The sequence below is a fragment of the Pyxicephalus adspersus genome, chromosome 1 (genome assembly GCF_032062135.1).
Source record: "Pyxicephalus adspersus chromosome 1, UCB_Pads_2.0, whole genome shotgun sequence".
Lineage (NCBI taxonomy): Eukaryota > Metazoa > Chordata > Amphibia > Anura > Pyxicephalidae > Pyxicephalus > Pyxicephalus adspersus.
In genome coordinates this window covers 91,543,546-91,564,851 of record NC_092858.1, presented here as the reverse complement: position 1 = coordinate 91,564,851, position 21,306 = coordinate 91,543,546, and the positions used below count along the sequence as shown (strand labels likewise).

General features: G+C 35.8%; 1 protein-coding gene across 2 annotated transcripts in view; it reads left to right on the top strand.

Moving 5' to 3' along the window:
• The window catches only part of CSMD2 (CUB and Sushi multiple domains 2), a 576,326-nt gene that overhangs the window by 245,849 nt on the left and 309,171 nt on the right, over positions 1-21,306 (top strand). For both annotated transcript variants that reach the window (XM_072418831.1, XM_072418823.1), the window contains exon 5: positions 2,557-2,764. In XM_072418831.1, the coding sequence (XP_072274932.1) occupies positions 2,557-2,764 (208 nt within the window). The remainder of the gene's footprint in view (positions 1-2,556; positions 2,765-21,306) is intronic.

The following is a 21,306-nucleotide window of genomic DNA, read 5'->3' as shown; positions in this document are numbered from 1 at the left end:
TTACCTATTTATTTGGTAAAAGTCAGTAACCCAAACCAAGGCATGAGCAAGCATGCCTATGTGCTTGCTTGCAGGTGGAAGTGGTCTAATTTTTTTCATATTTCTAATTTCTTATGGAATTATCTAATTTTTGTAAGTGTTTGGAGTACTCAACTGCTCTTCAACTCTGCATGTAGTATCTGAAAATTCATGCCACAACACCACTGCAAGCTAACCCGCCCCCCCCCCCCTCCCAAAAAAAATAGGAAAAAAAAGATTTTTTTCAAATAGTAACCATTTTTAGGGGCAGCTAAATACAGGTAACAACAACAATGCCTCTTGAAGTAAATGCAACTCTGAACTTGCCCATCTCTCACAAAAGAGTTTTAAAAGTAACAGATTCTTTATTGTTCATAGATACTCCTAGTGCATAGAAAAGGTTATTAACTTTGAAAGCAGCATAGACATCTTGTGATTTGTTGGTTTTTGAATACTATAGGAATTCCAAGATGGCTCACATAGGACCAGTTCCTAATCTGTAGCTTTCCAGAGTCTTGTTTTAGGAATAATGAGTTTTTTTTAGCAGCTACAAAAGCTTAAACTTACTAAACAAATAAAATTACCCTAATCAAACCCTTGGATTCTGGCTATTGCCATCAAAAGTGGAGGCATTAGCCAGAATATGCCTAATGTGTGTGAGAAGCATGTTGGCTACACTGGTGGATCATTTTAGTTGCTTTAGTTTGCATCATGCGTACTGGAATAGGCTATCTGTCATCAAGCTAAATACCAATGGGAACCCATGTATTCTCCAAAGCCTCTCTCACTGGTTTGCAAACTCTTATTGGACAGTCATTTTGTTACAGATATCCTGAGTAGGTACTTAACTGTTCCTGAACCTAGTATATATATTGTTAGTTGACAGCAATTGTAACTTTAATAAGAGGCTTTTTAGACAGTTTGTTAGCTTTTTAACAGCTCCGCTTTACAAAAATCCCCCAAATGGTGATCATTAGGATGTTTGACTTAATTGCTTAGTTGGGTTATCAACAGAGGTAAGCAGGATTGATTGTAAATCCGAACATTTAATTTTGCAGAAATTTAGTCAGAAAAGCTTTGCAAAGACTAAAGATACCAAAAATTATAGGCTTTCCTTCTTTTGTGAGCTGATGTGAGACACTTGCTCTATGTGAAAGGTTGCATTCCTAATATCAGCTTGTAGGTACTGTTAACAGCTATTTGACAGAGTGCTGGGTAGTAATTAAAATAAATTCAGCTGTGTTGTTCTCTTGCATTCCCCAGTCTATTAACACCTTAAATAGGGTCATATAAGCAGTTAATTTAAACTGATCTGGAAGAGTTCAATTTATTGAACTGGGGCATGTCTAAGCCCAATGTACGCATTTAACCTGCAGTGGCATTCAAATTACTGTGTAAAGCTCTTTTTAGTCAGTATTTGCATGACCATATTGTCTATTAGCTTTTATATTCCTAATTTAATCTATTTTGTAATAAAAAAAGGATTTTGAATATATATTGGAGGTGAAATACAGCTTTTGGCAGGATTTACTTACATAAAAACGTACACTCATCTTTTCTCAACTTTTAGCCCTAGTAAAGTTTTTGACATGTTTTTGCCTTCCCTGGTTCCACCTATGCTCCTTCATCAACATGGTAAAAACATTTTTTAAATAAAAACTACATGTTCTCTACCAAGCTTATTTCAGATGTATTAATGTCATCAATGTGCTTTTTTATGCAATACAGTCAAATTGTGGCTAGTGGTAGGGGTTACCAGGGTTCTGTACATAGCTTTCCCAAAACAGCACTGTATTTTGCCTCTGTACTCCCAAAATGCCCTAATCGGTAATTAACCCATTAACGTCTCAGAGTAGTGGACTTTCCCAGGGAAGAAAAGAAAAATGAATTACAATTAATGAAAGATGGACAGCTAGGGTAGGGAGGAAGATCTGAATAGTGCTGGGCTTCCTCCAGCTAGGAAATCCAGTGGGCTGCTCCTGACTGCTTTAAGTTGTAATGAACACTATGAAAAGCTAAGTGAACATTGTGAAATCAGAGTAAGGAATTAGTTTTCCCTATACAGCAAAAATATATGTAGGGATAATTTCCCACATTTATGTTACTGTTGGTGAGGATTAGAATTGTGCATTTTAGTTGTTTATATTGGCCATGTGAAATAAGCTTGTGAATCGAGCCTGTTACAGTGCTCTTCATTTATTCAGTTGTATTTATAGTGGGGTATCTTGTTTTTGTAATTGTCTAGCCTCCTGCCTTGCATGGACTCTAACTCCATTTAGATGCCCATGCTGTTATTTATTTTTTGTGTGCTATTAAATCTGCTGATTTCTTTTGGACACAAAGTCAAATTGTGACCCATACCAAACATGACTTACTTTAGGTCCAAACACCGTTGTAATATATTTAAATATTTCTGCTTATTTCTGCATTGTTAGTTTCTATTTACAAAATCATTTAAAAAATCTTCAAAACCAATAAAACCAATGTTGCAGTTGCGATATGCTCTGCTTTATCACATATTCTGTCCTCTCTGTTTAGCGGATGATGCATGTGGAGGAACTTTAAGAGGCCAAAGTGGAATCATCACAAGTCCTCATTTCCCATCGGAATACAATAACAATGCTGACTGTACATGGACAATATTAGCAGAGGTTGGAGATACAATTGCCTTGATCTTTACAGATTTTCAATTAGAAGATGCTTATGACTATCTGGAAGTCACAGGAACAGAGGGCACCTCTCTTTGGTAAGTGTGATTTGCATGTTAAAATTTTCTATTCCTTTGATTATTGGTAAAGAATGACAAGCTACATACCTAATGGGGATAGGAAAGAAAATAGAAATCAATTTTGATGAGAATGCTTTTGATACTTATATGGAATAATCCTTTCCTAATATAGTTTGAATATTTTAGCAGGTCAAATCCCAAAAACGCAGGTAAATGTCTGGGAACATATTTCATTTCAGAATATAGCAAGATACTAAATTACTGGCTGGCAAAAAACTTAAGCTATTTGAAAGACAATGTGCTTGATAAATGAAAGAGCAAATAGTGGTAGAGAAAAGAATAAGCAGGTGAAATACAGTATGAAAGGTTTCTTTATGAAATAGACTGTAGTTACTGTTATAACAAAGTTATATGTTAGTTTATTATATGTTAAAAAGTGTACCATTTCATTTTGTGTCTACTAGAAGAAATGTAAACTACTAAGGTCAGTTTTGCAATTATAGGCAGCATCATTTTTTAATGTCACAGGTAGCTAAAATTAGCACTGTTCACTGCTGTCTACAAAAATGTCATAGGTGTATTTGGATTGTACAGGGATATATTTATTCTTGTATTAAAATTTTACAAATAAGCACTTTGATGTGTATAATAGGAACACAAATAAAACATGTTTTAAAAGATAGAGAAAACCAAAGGTATATAACGTTTAGAATTTTGTTCTCACACTGTAAGTACTAAGTATGGTGACTTTAGGCAACACTCCCTGGGAAATATATGCAAATAAGCCTCAACCAATGGAGAAAAAAATATTGTGTAATTGCTATATAAAAAAAATTTTTTATGACAAATTGAAACAATATTACTACATTTTGATTTATAACTGTAGGACTACATTTTTCTAACTCATAGCAGTGATACAGATAACAACATGGAATGGCTTAATGACACAGTAATCCATGACAGGCTGTATATTAGACAGATCAATTTATGTTACAGAGGGGTTTATTTATGAACATTGTTTAAACATTATTTTTGTATGTATTGTTTTAATAAATAAATGCTTTAGTTATTGTAGGGGGTTCTCTTACCAGGTTTACAGAACCTGGAGAGCCCATATTAATTTATGTTGTAACACTGAGAGCCCCATGCACATCCATGTGGCTAGCGAAGGTATGCTGGTTGTATGCATTGAGGATAGAGGTACGACATTTGCCCATCACCAAACAACTCTGGTCCTCCATGGACCTGCTGTAATCTTCGTCTTTGATATATGTAGGGTACACACTATTAAAACCTTGATCCTATTTCTTCATAAAAATGATTGGTATTGGGATGTGTAGAGATATTTCTTTGTGTTTGCATATCTGGGCAAATGATTGATGCCTTTAGTGCTTCATTTTTTTTTGTTCTTTTGTTGTATTTTAATGTGCATTGTCTTTATATTTTGAGGTTGGTTCATAGCAATAGAATTTCATCTAAGGAAGATGTAATATTTTGTCTTGGCAGATGTATTGCATTAAGGGTAGGTTAAACATCAAGGTCAGGAGGCAGACAAATATTTTAAGACTTTTTAATATTGCTTTATATATATATATATATATATATATATATATATATATATATATAACAGGGGACTTTTTCCTTCTCTTCACTGCTGTATCTACATTGTCTACACATGGTGTTTGAATTTATCGTATTAGCTAAATGACTACATTGTGCTTTCAATATACTTTGCATGGTAGCTAAAGGTAAAGAAGGATCTTTCTTACAATTAGATAGTTTGTAACTGACTGGCACATTTAAGGTGAACCTGTGGTCACTTAGTTTATAGGTCATAGGTTTTAGGCAGACATATATTGTTGGAATTGTAAGAATGTATAGTCAGTCAACAATAAAGTAGGGAAGGCCCCACAGCAATGTACAGATACAGTAAAATGTATTACTGTGGACGAAGTCTTAACTCTTCTCTCATCATCTCCGTCTACTACATGTCCACTTGACCCAATTCCCTCTGATATACTCCGACCCCGGCCCCTGCCCTAACCGAACTATTCAACCTCTATTCCTGAAACTCAACCTGGATAAAACAGAACTCATCATCATCCCCCCCTCAAATTCCAAATCCCCCCCGACATATATCTAACTGTTAACAACACTGTTATTCGGCCCTCCCCTGAGGCACATTGTCACTTTTGACTCGGCCCTCTCATTTACCCCCCCCCCCCCATATTTAGAACATTTTCAGGTCCTATCACTTTCACCTACGCAACATCTCCAAAATCCGCCCCTACCTGTCCCCTGAGACCACCAAACTCCTTGTACATGCTCTTATCATCTCCCGTCTGGACTACTGTAACATCCTTCTCGCTGGTATTCCACTAACCCGACTCTCTCCTCTACAATCTATTATGAATGCTGCAGCCAGACTCATCCATCCTTCCCTTCGCTCCTCTTCCGCTACATCTCTTTGTAGTTCCCTCCATTGGCTTCCATTTCACCTTAGAATCAAATTCAAGCTCCTGTGCTTTGCCTTCAAATCCCTACACAGTTAGTGTCCCACTTACATCTCTGACATGGTTAAAAAATACTCCCCTTGCCGCTCTCTCCGCTCCTCCAATGACCTACTACTGACTTCCTCACTCATAACCTCATCACACGCACGGTTACAAGACTTCTCTAGAGCTGCCCCAACTCTCTGGAATGGTCTTCCTCGTCCTATTCAGCTTACTCCTACTTTCTGCTCATTTAAAAGAGCACTCAAAACCCATTTTTTCAAACTTGCCTACCCGTCTTCTTCTGTCACTTGAAACCACCGCTACTTCCCACCACTACATATCCCCCATCCTATTGTGTGTGAAATTCCCCCACCTACTAGATTGTAAGCTCTTCGGGGCAGGGTCCTCTCCTCCTGTATCACTGTCTGTATTAGTCTGTCATTTGCAATCCCTATTGTTTGTTGGCGCTATATAAATCCTGTTTAATAATAATAAGAATAATAATTACCTACTAAAACTAGCTGATTTTTCTGTTTCTCACCTAACATTTTATCTCCCCTGTAAGACTTTCATGTTTACTAACTGGATAAAACTTCATAATGAAAAGGCTGTGTGTCTTTGAATCATTCTCAACAATAACTGTGCTTCTTTTTAAAGATTTCTGTTTTCTTTCTCTCAGTGGACTTGAACACATAAATAAAGCCAATATTTAGGAGGCATAGCAGGTGATAATTATATAGCCTTAGGCGGACCTTGTCATTGTACCATCCTGTGAATCATAATGATACATACTTGCCTGGTTTGTCAAATTCCACAATTATTGCACTGGGAAATGTGCATCTTTCATTAGGTGATGGTTGGATGGCACACAGTGTGAACACAGACTGTTATAAACCAGCTATATATAGGAGTTCTCCCCAAGGCTGTTTCTATTTTTGGAGAGCAAGCTCAGTGCAAGAACATAGATATGACAAAGGTGAAGTGTGCTTTAATGTGTCATTCTTTGAATACAAAGGCCATGTTACTGAGTGCTGGTCAAACGCTGCATTCTTGAATATTAAATTCTGGTCCTATATTAGAGTGAGTAATTGATTGGTCATCATAGTTGTAAACTGATAATTAAAGGAACCCTTTAATATAGCAGCTATGTGTACATCCTTGTTATACATCATACATTCCTAAAGAACTGCAGACACAGCAATTCAACCCTAGCAAATGACTAAAATAATAGAAACCCGTGGAATTACTACATTGTATTTTATTAGCCTCAGCTTCATAAAGCAAGGTCTTCAAGGTGTCTGATTGCCTGCCCACTTAACCCACTGGCTAGTTACTTTACCCCCTTTGTCTTCATTTTTACCCTCCAATTGCGTGCAATTGTGAAGGCCAGCCTTCGTAACCAAAAAAAAAGGTGCATGTTCAAGTGGCACAGGTCACCTATTGACCATATACAAGATAAACATGTATTTTGGCAATCATACAAATATAAAAGAAAATACTTTCAGTGTTATAATTTACAGAGCAAAAGGGAGCAAATAGGTCCACCTATAATTTTTAGTTACACAATAATTTTTGGTTTGCTTTCATATTTGATATTCTTGGAGTTCAGCTCCACCTACATGTAGTATATATAGTGTACTATGCTACACTATAAGACAAATGTTCCTAATATCCTACTTTATAAATAATAATAATAATAATAATAATGAATATATAGTATAGTACTATATATATATATATGTAAATTGTATTTATGTAAATGGTATTTGCTGACAATTTATGCTGTTGGCTATTTGCTAGATCAGTTATTTTACTATTTTCATACTTATGCACATATCTCCTTTTAGGAAAAAATGGCACAGAAGGTAGAACATTCACTAAAAATATTTATATTTCATTGGCTGTAAATTATTTTGTAACAGTACTCTGTTAAGTTACACAGAATACATAATCGCAATTATTCTTGTATTTCAAGTAGTCATCTTCAATGAACAGTATTTTCTAGAAAATACAGGGCTTGATTTACTAAAAGAACACAGATTTTTTATCATATTGAATATTCAATTAGCTTAGTTAATCACTTGTATTATTCACAAAGCTTAATAAATAATTTTGGTTTCTTTTGAATGTCTAATCATGAAATGTGTCTTGCTCTGAGAAGGGCCAAAAGGCAGTATCATAGCATAGGCTGCATAATAAATATAATATATATATACATACACACATTGTTGAAATTATTTATGTTAATCTGACCACTTTCAAATAAATATTAAAATATAGAAACATAAAAAAAGTGATAGGTTCTCTTTAACGGTAGCTTTGAAAAGTCAGCACTGTGAATTTAAGTTGCAGCATTGGCAGTTTGTATGCTAGGTTTTCTGTGAGGACAGTTTTATTATTTATATCCATTCTTCAATAAAGTAGTTTTATGACTTGCTAGTTATTTTTAGTGTGATGGGTAAAAAAAGAGTTGTGAAGGATACATAACAATTGGGTGCTTTAAAGCAGTACGCCTGCCATATCCCAAATCAAGCGAATATACCAAAAAAGGTGCTGGGGGTCAGGGAGTATATGGTTTTTGGTAAAAAGGGACAGTTAATTGGCTTAAGGTACATTACAGCAATATAAAAAAACACTTTTTTATTGGACATGTAACAGGAAGAAAAGCAATTACAAATGATGGTAAAAAGTTGTAATACTCAAAATGCAATTGTAGCAAAGTAGTCCATAGAAACCTCCAAAAGAAGGGTCTGATTGTATACAGATATTGCAAAATGTAGGCCAAATAAAAGAATCTTATAAGGAGATCAGCTTTAAGACTGCTGATTTTTGCTCTCTATACATTTTGCAGCAAGAGTCTCTTCTTTCAGAGGATAGGAGGTATCAGGTGTCAATAAACATAGACATAAGCAACATGACCAGGGTAGCTCGGACCTTCTAGCCCATCCCTTATAAACACCATTGTCATAACTGCCACCTACCAAACCTCCCCCTGCTTACCACCCACTCCCCCCCATTAAATACCCCAACACAAAATCTTGGATTTTAAATTGGCTGGCGAGCAGCCGTTTATTTAAAACACCATTAAATAAAGTTAAATTCCCAAATAATTAACAAACAAATATCCAAATAAATTAAATGCCAAATAAAATTACATTTTACACTTTGATAAGCAGCCATAATCATCCGTTCACCATAAAGGGGGAGACCCCACCAAAGGGGATCCCCCCTGCCAAAATCCACCACTTTTCCAATACACTGAATCCCTGCCTTCCAAGACCCCAACCGCTAAAACGAACCCACCTCTCAACTCTACCTAAATATAAGAGGGAGGGTGGTTGGGAAACTTTTTCTTTCCAAAAGAGGGCCCCTCACTATCATCCAGCCTTTTTTAACGTCTCCCATTCCTAATCTCCTCCTACCCCACGTTGCATACTAGCTCAGCCCCCTCTAGCAACACTGCCTTTTTCTTAACCCCTTAAAAGCTCTGGGCTAGGCCTAGCACCTGGTCATGTAGGCCCTGCGCCTAATTCTTATGTAGGCCCTGCGCCTAAATCGCCTAACGGCTACGTGCCTCTCTATTCCTTCAATTACAATACAAGTATAAGCATAAAATCCAATACTCACACTTATATTATACCATAACCTACAAAATCAATAAGCGCTGAACCAATTAACAACCACTTCCATAGGTAGTTACAGCCAGGGATAATGATTGTATCACACAGGGATCTAATAAGAAAAATACAATTATTATAATGTAATATCAATATAATATGTTGATATAAGAGAGAGCACTTAGTGTAATGTTAAAAACAAGTACTACATTGAATATAGATACTCAAAGGGCTCCAAAGGAACTAAATGTCCAAAAATGTAGTACCATGGTGGTATAAATAAACAAGAAAAAAAGAATAAAAACTAAGTAAAGGTTATCTATTGTATTGTATATTCAGTTGTGTTAGAAAGACAGACTTGCCATTGTGCCCTATGGAAGAAAGCCGTGTAAGAGCAATAGTTAATAGCCATCCGGTTTCCAAACATGCCTAATGTGGCCTACAGAAACACAGAAGTGGATTTTTTTTTTGGTTTTGAGGTTTTGCTTATTTTACTCAATAAGCTCAGGGGAGGAAGGAGGATAGTGGTAATGGGGTCTTGGCTATTTAAAACTTCACAGGAATTTTTTTTTTTTTGAAAAAAAAAGTATGAACAGAGCTGGCTGTTTGCTTTTTTTTAGAAAAAACAAAGGTCTGTGTATACCCATTTGTGGAACAGTAACTAGTGCAACGATGTAGTCATACCATTTAACAATACAGTCTGTATATATCTTAACAAGGTATTAACAAGGGGACCTTATGCTGGCCTTAAGACATAATATGATCATTTTGACGAAAGACATGCATCTTTCAGAAAACAGTTGCACTAATTGAGTAGTTTGATCAATAAACAGTTTTGATAAAAAATGTCCAATAAACCCTGATGGAAACTCTAATTGAATTTGTCTAAATTTATATTTTTATTTGTCAGACTGAAAAATCGTTTTCCAGGAAAAGTTTGTTTGAAACAGTGTGATCTATGATCAACTGTTGTTGCTTGCATGCTGCACAGGTAGAATGGCTGTGAGCGGGCTTTGTAACAATTTTCTCTAGGCAATAACTGACAGCCAAGCTTGAGGCACTGTAGACATTAGCAGATATGACGCCTTTGAAAGTGTGTGCACCATAGTTATATTACCCATGCCGAAAACAAACCACGTACGTGACTCCACAATGGTTCTCCCTATTTCCAAGTTGTTTTTCTCCGAGTTTAACCCTTCCACTGCTAAAACTCAACGCAGATGAACACTGGAGCCTGCTATCCTGTCTTGCAATGGCTAACTCTAACTTTTTGGGGTGCAGAGTGGGGTATACCATCCAAATTCTAGAAACCTGTCTGCCTAGAAAAGCCATTCATTTTCCAACACGGGGCCAGAAAGTAATTTTCATTTCATTGCAATTGAGGTTTTTTGTGTATGCATTGTGTTTAGTCTGGGGCCATTTAATGCAGAAAATCATGTTCTCATTCCTGCAGGCTTCTTCTCTGGTTACAGGATGGACAAATCCTCTCCTTTTCTTTTAGTCAAATTATGCTGCCCTTCCTTGACATCATCAGGTACAATGTTGGTATGCATTGTATGTAATGATGTTAAGGGGTCACCCACTTTCCTAGGGCTTGAACAGAACGAAGAAACAAAGCATCTAGTCTGCTGCTTTATTCCCCCCCAGAATAACCAAACAGAAATTTAAAATAATAACTTATGCCTGTTTGAGTATTTGTGAACATTTTTTTCAGCCCCAGCCATATCATTCTTCCTCCAATGTAATGCCTTGTAAGATCATGTTTCTACTCTATCTGTGCTGCCATTATTTTATTTTATTTCTAAAGAAAAAACAAGTACAAATTTACAACATTGTCCAAATCCCTAAACTCTAAATAATACTTTTATTGTTAATCCAGAAAAATGGATGGCATTTCAAATAAAACAAAACTTTAGTGATTTAACAAAACAGATGGTGTCTTTCCTTTCCCATGCAATCCTTCTTTTCTCATTGTTTATCTTGGTGAGCGTTTGAATAAATCATATGATAATTTTAAGCCTATGAGTCATTCATACCTGATATACAGAGAATCTATATTTGAGTGTTTTTATTTCCTGATCATTTTCTGGAGGAATAGATAGATGATTATATAAGGCTTATAGTGAACATATTTGAAAAGACAAATGTTTCTGTTCCAATCCTGTTGCCAACACAATGATCCAAACAGGCAACTGTATCAGGTGCTCCCACATTTACTGCTGTTCCTAATTATAATTAATTTCTTTTGTCTAATTATGTGCTTTCTTTTAGCAAGCTCTTGGCGTTGGAGGGATTTAAGAAAACCAGCTTAAATATCAAAAGTTTTAAGTGGCATATATTTCTTTGCACTATATGATTAGTTTGGTTTTAGATCATTTTGATTGTTGCAGATTTTTAAGAAGAGCTTCTGCAAAGCATACCTTGTGATTTTTATTGTAGGATTTATGTTTACTAATGACGGCAGTTTCATGCTCAAGGCTAATGGTAATTTGAAAGGATAATTAACAATTATTATAAGCTACAAAGACAAGGCCTTTTCTTATTATATCCCTCAAGCTAACACAAACTAATAACAGCCTAGCTTCTACAAAAATGATATAAAAGTTCAAAGCTGTAATTTAGTAACAACTCAAAATACTATTGTTAATAAACAAGTATTATGTAGGGCATTTATTGGAGTAGGGCAGAATCCTCTGCACAATGTTTTCCAAATGTCCAAAATCAACTTAAAAGCATTCCATGGTTTTTGCATGTGGCTATTTAAAGTGGTTGACAGGTGTTTACAGGTGGTATTTAAAGCATGAGAACTACTTTAGGGGCATTTATCCAGTGTTGTGGGGTCTTCCACTGGAAATAAAGGAAGCAGGTATTTTTTGTACTTTGCTCTACCATATGGTTCAAAAATTCTTTTTAACAGTTTAAAACACATCTCAAATGCTAAGCATGCATATAAAAATAATTCGTAATAAGTCCTAGCTACATAAAGGGTCCTGGAATGGAATCCACTGCTTCTCCACACAAATGCTGATTACATCAATTTTTAGTTGTAGCTTTTATCCATAATTATCCATTTTTTTTATTAGACCCTTCTGTTGTTTGCTCTACCATTCCTTTGGCTGTACTACAAGCATCTTAAAGAAAGTCTTTGAATACGATGCAATAACGTTTGTTTAGTCAGGTGTTACATGAGATTGCTTTTTTATTTTCCTTATGGATCATTAATTTTTTGTGTATTTGTTTTCTCATGTGAATGCAAGTGCAAATTAGCTATACCACATGGGAATTTACTATTCATTTTAAGTGATTTCTGCATTCAAAATAAAGAAGTAGGAAACTTATGTAGATTGAATGTCCATAGTGTAGATCTCATGTTGTTTCAGGATTAGAGCTGAAGGGTTTTTTTTTTTATTTTTGTTGGTTGTTTCATGGTTTTCATTCTTTTTTTTAACGGACATTGCACATTCCCACTGTCATTCTACATGGATATGGGTTAGACAACAGGAAATAATCCAATGGACTAAATATATACATATGATGAACTGGAAACTTCTGTTAAAACTTGTCATGGTTTATAGAACAAGGTAGTTCCTGGCACTGGGCATGATACTTTTTCATGGACTACACTAGATATTACTTCAGCTTGAAGAATGAGGACCTTCATACCTATAGAGAGAAATTGAAATATAGATCTAAAAAGATATAATTTCTTTGAACAAAAATGTACTATGTCCCATATATGGTGGGAATGCCCGGTGGCTTAAAATCATTGGAAGGAAGTTTTTGCATTGGTATCACAGATATTAAATACTAAAGTGCCAAATAATCCAATGACTGCACTATTTAGTACACCTAATATTAAACTTTCCAAACATGCCCATCACCACTTTTCATACATATTTTAGCAGCCAGATCTAATTTGGCAAAGGCCTGGCAAACTATGACAAAACCACAACAGGCAATATGTCCAAATTTGTCATTGTTTGTACTTTGTTGTTTATGAATCATACACCCATGTAAAACTATGACTGATGTTATTTTTAATTACCATGGTGTATTATATAATTTGACACAAAAAAAACAAAAAATTTAAAATGATTGAAATAAAAAGGTATGATTGCAGATGCCATCTCCCAAAAGACAATAATACAACAGGAACAAATATATTGATATATTATATAACAAATACATCAATATTTGTAAGATTTTATAGGTATCAAATCAGAAAATATCTTAAAAATCACATACACATTTATAATTTACCTATAATAGATTATAAATATAATTTACTTATAAAAGACCATGATTCAAGTCAATACTGTAATTATTATATGCACAAATTCAACCTATAACGTACAATTGCCTCCTAAATTTAAGTTTTAACCCAACGTGTTTCACAGATTTTGGATCTGCTTCATCAGACAAGACAAATATATACATTCTAAATTAAATTATGGTTTAGGACAGGCTCATCTCTGTCTCCGAGATGATAAACCACAGAATATCACATGCCAAGGAAGACATAGGGCAGCAGTAAGACTGATGACATTCTGGGACTATGTGCAAAGAACTGCATAGTTCATATGCATTGAAAATGCATGGTCAAAAACACACAATTCAATGTCTGAAAAAATTCCAAAGATTTCTGTGACTGCTGCCACACTTTTTCATAATGTCATTCTACTCTCCTTTCAGCTTTAGTATAAGTCACCACTTGTCTTTTATGTTGGCTTGCTTTAGCTTCCTCTCTCACTTTCAGTTGAAATTTGTATTGTTGTCTATTTTGGTAAGTTTTCTTCCTTTACATACCTACTGAATGCCCTCTGGATCTCTTCTGTGTATCAATGCCTGCATTGTACAACTATGATTATAAGGAATTATTATAAGCAGCCCCATTTTGGGGGTATGCGATACATACATTCTTGTCAAATTGCCGTCACAGTTCCTTTTAACTTTTAGATTGGATTTTCCAAACTAATAGCTCCATTCCTCAAGTGCAAGGCCTGCCAAAAAAACAAATTGAAATATGCTTTGTGAGCGATAACAAGAGAAGAGCCATTATCCCTGGACGATATGGAGCGCGCACAAGCCTTCTCGAAATTACATTACAAATAAAAGTTTTACATTACTGTCCCGAGTGTCAGGAACTCTCGGAGGAATCCACATAAATCGAAAGGCTAGCGCATAATAAATAAAAAGGCAGCAGAATGCTTCACTATTACAGAAGAGAAACCGCTGCCCTTTATCTGTTTCAAGATTCTATCTGTTTACTTTATTGATTCACGACATTTCACACGGTGTTCTGCAAGTCTTTCTAGAAGAAAGAGTACTGGGTCACCTTGAGGAGACACTTGAGCTTTCCGAGCCCCTGTCTGTCTGCACCTATGTGGATATTAATACCAAGTCTGCATCTTAATTTCTAGACATTGCATCCAATGCTATGGGATGCATGTGAAGTCTTAAGACCCTATGTACCAAGCACCAGCCAGTTGTCCTGGTAACAGACCAAAACATGGTTGTAAGTAACATGTTAATTGGAACAATCCTCCGATACTGTCTCGTCAGTAATCCTCCACAGAAGCATTTGTAAAACACCTAATTTAAGGGACAATCAGAAAGTCTAAGTAGAACAATAAGTACATACTGTCCTATCCTTTTTAATTTGAGGAATCTCTTTAAAGGTTTTGTTGCTTGGTTTCTCGGGAATAACTTATTTTTAATATTTAGCTGGAAGCAACTGATATATGACCAATCCATTTTCTCTTCATCCTTCAATGTATGAACTATACTAGGAGCCAATTGGAAATTAGCTTTTATTGATAAATGCTATAATCTAATGGGTTGCCCTTAAGTTACTAAAAAATAAAAAGTTTTATATCTTGCCAGTATTGTGTAACTGTAGTTTTGTTTTAATGCTTACAGCTTCAGATACCCAAATTTAACACTTATATGGCAAAATTTAAAACAACTTAGTATCTAAGTTCTAAGCATTTAACATTTTTTTTGACACTAACATAGCTACATATTTTACATTAGTATATAAAAAGAGACTCAGCAAGAAAGTGAGGGTTTTTTGGTGCTTTAGAGATCATTTTACTTGTGAAATAGTAATTAGAGAGTTGGTCACAATTATATTGACCAATAATTAAACAATAACTAAACAGAGTTCACCTGATGGTTCCCCCTCCTTCTCTTTCTCTCTCTCTCTCTCCCTCTCTCCCTCTCTCTGTCTCCCTCTCCCTTACTATCTCTCTCTGTCTCTTTCTCTTTCTCTCTCTCTCTCTCTCTCTCTCTCTCTCTCTCTCTCTCTCTCTATATATATATATATATATATATATATATATATATATATATATAATCAAAAATCACATGTAAATGGACATAGTTAGCGTGAGTTAATGTGCAGATTGTGTCTGTTCCCGATGCGTTTCACAATTATCGATTTATCAGGGGAGAGTAGAGACTTATATTTAATGGCTTTTATTGTAATTGGTATGCCCAGTATTGTTAGTGAGGGTAAAGATAACTAAAGATGCTCAAAAATGATGAGATTATGAGTTTTAGGTAGAACAAGACAAAAGTCAGTTAAGAGATTTCTTGATATCGTATCAGGGGACTCCGAGCACTCCCTTAGACAGATACCTGATGCTACTGAGAGAACAGAGCCAGCAGCATCAGGTATTTGTCTAAGGGAGTGCTTGGACTCTCCAGTGAAAATGGTGATTTAAAAAAAAGTCAATTCTACTGAAAAGTGGTTATAGATTTTTGTATTTATACACATATTGTCAATTTTAGTTGGCCACATTTATAGAATTAGCTTCAAAGATTGGCACTTATGGTTTATATACAGTAAACTATAATCTGATTGATTGCTGTGGGTTATTGCACATCATCACAGCTAATTGCACCGCATTGTGTTTGTACAGTGGTATTGGTTAGGGATCTGATTGAGGATGGTAAAGACAAGATTCAGTGTTTTGTATGTCAGTGTCATTTTTTTTATGCAGATTTTTCTCCTAACATAAATACAAAACCAACTGCAGGCTAGCTTTGAAGTACAATACTTAACGTCCTTTTGTTGCAAAGATTCTAGAGCAGCATTTAAAAAGCAGTGCAGAGGAAATGATACGTATTTATGGAATATTCCTATAAATTCAGGAGGCATTTATTATACTAAAGTCTAGCCTACTCCGCATCCTATTTCATGTATTGATTTCAAGTGGGAGGTTTCGCACAGAATGTACCATCAACCAAGTACAGAAAGGAAATAAATCTCATTTTAATCCGCTTAGAAGTGAATGCTAAACCACAGTCCGAGATCAATCTTTACAATTTTATGTATCATAACACTGTGTCGCCTCCCTCCTAGTGCAGACTATTCCTTGCACATTATGCTGCAGCCTGCAGGGTTCATGTCTCCAAACAGCTTGCATGTGTTTAATTTATTGGCCTACTGACAGGAGAGGTGTCAGGCGATGTTCCCTTGCAGGTTTGATGCCTTCTTGTGTAATCAGTCTGAATACATAAAGAGTGGATTAATGTTTGGATATCTATGATGAATAGTTTAAACTGAAGTTTAAATCTTTATGATCATACAAATTTTACGATCATATGAACTAGCTGACAATGCAGCATTTTTGGACTTTTTTAATACACAAAGAAAAAAAGTAATTAGGAGATCAAAAGTAGTGGAGTACCTTTTGGCGGCTGTTACAGGGTAAATGTATGCCTTAGTTCATGATCTTACATGTTGTGCTGTTAAAGAGTAACTTAATATTTTGGAAATGGCAGTGAGAGTGGCAGGTAGCTCAGACAAAGACATTCAAGCTACACGTAGATGAACTTGGGTTTTAGGTAGTGAATCTGACATTCAGAACACACAGAGCATCAATCACTGCCACCTGGACTCTCCACCAGAACATGTTGAATGGATGCTTTAAGTAGACCCTTAGCTTTAAAACTGATGTATGTGCTCAAAAATATTTATTTAAATCTATTCTCAATAGTCACACACAATACAAAATGCACTTACAACCTTGTTACCTTGTGAATTACTAGTGACCTCAACTCTGTACTGCATACACCTTGTGCAGAAGCAAAGCCGTGGGTGGGACTCAGAAGGACAACCCACTACAGGCCACATGTAGAAAACCAAGGGGTGGATAATACACCGTCACCCGACACAAGAAAAGTAGAAACTCCTTCATAGGAGGAGAAATGCAGGAGCTACTTAATGCAATATTGCTGCACAGATCTGGAAATTATAACCAAGCAAGAGAACTATATAGGTAAAATACATATGTACCGTGTGGTTTAGTTTTATTTCCACACATCACTATCCACCCTTTTGCAATATTTATTTAAGAATTATCTTTCAATGACTATTCATCACATCACATGGGACTATATTAGATTTATCTTAGAAATAAGCAAAGTGAGATATGGTACACAGATGCTATATAGCAGTTAAAGAGATGTAAGTGTTGATTTGCTGAAACTGAAAGTCAAGTTGTGAAATGGGTGTAGAATATTAAAAATCAGAAAATTAGTTGTACTTATCAGTTATTTATCGATATATAGTGACATGGTTTGGTTTAAAAATAAAAACTGCTATGCATTTTGAATGATACAAAAAGCTATACCAATAAAGAGTTGAGATTCGGTAAAGCAGGTCATACAAAATAAGATCCAGAGGTTACAATGTTTGGGGGGGGGAGGGTTATTGCTTATTGTTTTCCCTATGTCATTATTTGCCATTATACAGTTTCTATCAATAGAAAGAAAAACAAGGGAACTTAAGTTCATGACTTTTACATCCAGAACTAGGGGAAAATAACACCTACCTGGGTTGCATGTCATGAGAGCATAAATGTCTCAATAACAATTGCATAGTTTTAACATTTATCTAGTTTACTGCAATGATCCTGCAATACATTTTTAATTCTAAGATTGTTATGTATTACTACTTAACACCTTGCCACAAAACGGACATTTTTTTAAAAAGAGCAGTTAGGTCATATCTGCATGAGTCGTCTTGCAATGTAATATGTCTTTTTGTTGACTTAGATGGAGTGATATACATAGGAGTTCAGTGGCTGCTTTTGACCTGCTTTGTGTTGCATTTATTTGTGTTTTATTATGGTGTGTTGGCATTGCAGAGAACACAGTTTAAATGAAAAAAGCCTTTACTTGTCAAACATTTTATTTCTCATCCAACTACACGTAACAATATTCTATTTAAAATGGCTGCATTTCAAAAGTATTCCCATTCTTGTACTCAAAAACACCTGTATGTCCTTACGTGGCTTCCATATTTGCTCACTTGCAGAGCTGCATTTGATGGAGAATTTTCAGCATCTGACACTTGCAATAGCATGCTGCAACCTGTATTTCAAACACTGCCGGCTAGATCTTTGCTGTGTCTGTGCTGTGTCTTCAGTGAAGGTGGAACAGCAGCATGATACTGATACTCTTGAATGTACCAAATGCTATATTTTAGCTGGTATAGCTGTGTTAAAGAGAGTGAATTCTAGAATCATCAGCAAGACAGGTAAGTATTACTAACCATAGATTGTTTGTATTGTTTTTTTTTCATTTAACCCTTTATTTGATGCTTAGGCAAGTTGGCGTCATACTGGGAAATGTGATAACTGTAAGCACTGTGGCAGGAAAAAAAAGTTTAAAAAATATTATTGTTATAATTGTTTTTTGTACATTAATATACTTCATTTGTAGTTATATAGAGATAATTTATCTGCATGTTTTACATTGTATACCATTCTGATAATCCAATGACTGGTAATCATGTACCAGACCGAGCAACTACTATAAGTATAAGCTTTCTTTACACTAAGTTGATTTGCTCTGATTACTAGTTAGAGCAAAAAAATTATTCAATGCTTGAATCACACGCATTCATTTATTTGACCTGTGCCTGCTGCAAGAAAAAGACATCTTTCACTTTTCATATGTTTATAGATTGGTGCATTTCAACTAATCTTACTTTATGAATCAGTAACAGACCAGCATGTGCCCACAAATGACCTGAAGTTCAGCTATTTTTGTGGGTTCCATTTTCTGCTTCCAGTATGCATAGAGCAAATGAAAAGCAGTAATTAGAGTGGGAAATTACTTATGAATTAACAGGACCTAGTAATTATAAGAGAGGAAAGTGAAGGCTTATATTAGAGAGTATATTATGGATTATTTAGCAACAGCAATTTGCAGTGTACGCTTTCAGTTGACACTGAGCCAAATAGAGAAGGAGACAGTATTCTTTTTTTAAACAAACAAGCTGTAAATTTAAAAGTAGCATTATTGTGATCACAAAAATCCTCTGCACAACAGGAGTCTGCACAGCCATTGGCTGTGCAATCTAATTGTCTAGAAAGTTCCTAATATGGGAAAAAGGGTAGGGCCACCATTAGACAGGGAAAACCAATTTTACTACACTGGGCCTGAATAATGCATGGATCCCAATCGCAGTCTAGAGAGCCTCACACTAGCCACACCACTATGTCTAACCAGGTCAATGAACACTCGCCTTAGTATCTGGTGCCTGTATGTGAAAGTAGGAACAGTGTAGGGAGAGACTGTCCACACTTCCTGCTTCTGCTCATGAGACATTTCTCCTGTCCCTCTCTGTATTTGGGGTCTGTTAATATGATCTGCAATTGAGGACTGCCTGGGGGTCTGAAGTGAAGATCTGCATTGATGTCTGCAATGGGGTCTGTCACTGAGAAATGCCTAGGGATGTGCAATGGGGGTGTGTTACTGAGGTCTGTAATAGATTCTGTTATTGACAAATATAATATAGTACTGTACTACAATGGGAAATGTACTAATCTGCAATAGTAGGATCTGCACTGAGATGTGTCATGTGGGTCTGTTACTGAGGTATGCCCTAAATTTTCTATAGGAGTCTGTTACTGGGGTCTGCACTGAGGTCTGCCATGGGGGTCTGTTACTAAGGTCTGCAGGCTGCCTTCCTTGCTGACTAGTCAGGTGCAAGTGAAGGGTCTGAGCTAATCAGGGAACTATCAAGAAAGCCAGGTGCAAGTGGAGGGTTCAGTTCAATTTGCACCTGATCTACTTACTGGTTAACCCAGAACCTAAACTTGACTTCTTCAATGCTGAAACTTTAATACATGAAGGGGAGGGCCCAGAACTTTCTGATGGCAACCCTGAAAGAGGGCTTAACCTTACTGGTGTGGTGGTGTTCCCTCCAAATATTAGATTAGGTGAAAGTCCTTGATACACTATACTTCCTTGCTTCAATGAAATTCTGGCAGTAGTGACTGGTCATCATCCAGCCTGTCAGTGGCTTACACTTTCTTTGATGGGATTATGATATGCCAATCACAGAGACCCAATGTCATATGTGGATATCACCCTTATTGGTTTGCAGTTAATATATATAGTACTGTTACTAACAAAGCTTAATGTATCTAGCCTATAAACTGCTGGATAAGTACTACTGTGTTAGTTCATTTCATCAGGACTTGGACTATTGGAGCAGAAGCAATTGACAAGTGATAGGACCTTGGAAAAACTATTTTGAGGGGATTGATGTTATTGCATTTTGCACAGTCTCAGTTCCTGTGTAAAAGCCGAGCAAATTACATCTCTCAGGTACAACAACCTCAACTGGATAAATAACCCTTTATCAGAAATCACCTCCTCCCAGATCAGAATTAAAATTCATCGGGGGTAATAATAGCTATATTTGTAGCGCCTAGCATTTTCTTCCACAGTATTGTCTCCTGTGTGCTGCCTGTCCTCCCTCCAACGGTATTTTGATCAATCTGTCACCTGTTGTGCTGTATTCATTAGAACTAGAAATTACAATACTTAACTCCTAATAGCTATATAAATTTAAATGTGAAGCAAAAGCTGTATATCACTTGATAAATAATGTCTGGGCGTGCAGTACCTATGTTTCACTGCCGTTTTTATAGATTCATGTAATTTGTATTGTGCAAAGTTTTGTTTGTGTGTCAGGTATATTATAAAGCCATATAATGATAAATTATGCATGTTCTGCACTTATGCCTTTCTACAAAACGGAGCATGCCAAGGTCACTGACTAATTATTTGTAGAGAATGGAACCATTTTTTAAACTATTTTTACGCTTACACTGGAAGGCATAGTAGAAAAAACAAAACTCTGAAACTCTGTTTATCTTAAAATCTTAATTATTAATACATCTTAATTGTTGATAAATTAATCATCTTAAACCAGTGGAGTTCATAAACAGCCAAATTATACCCAACATTTTCTACACAATTAAGCTCTGGTCTCCTTCCAGAAGGAATGAGACACACTCCTAAATGTAGCGTCACTAACTGCTCGACATAAATTCAAGAGGCAAGACGCAATATTATCCCTTTAATTTGTATATTAGACGATTATTTAAAGCCAAGGCATTAATCCTCCTGCACTTACTCATTT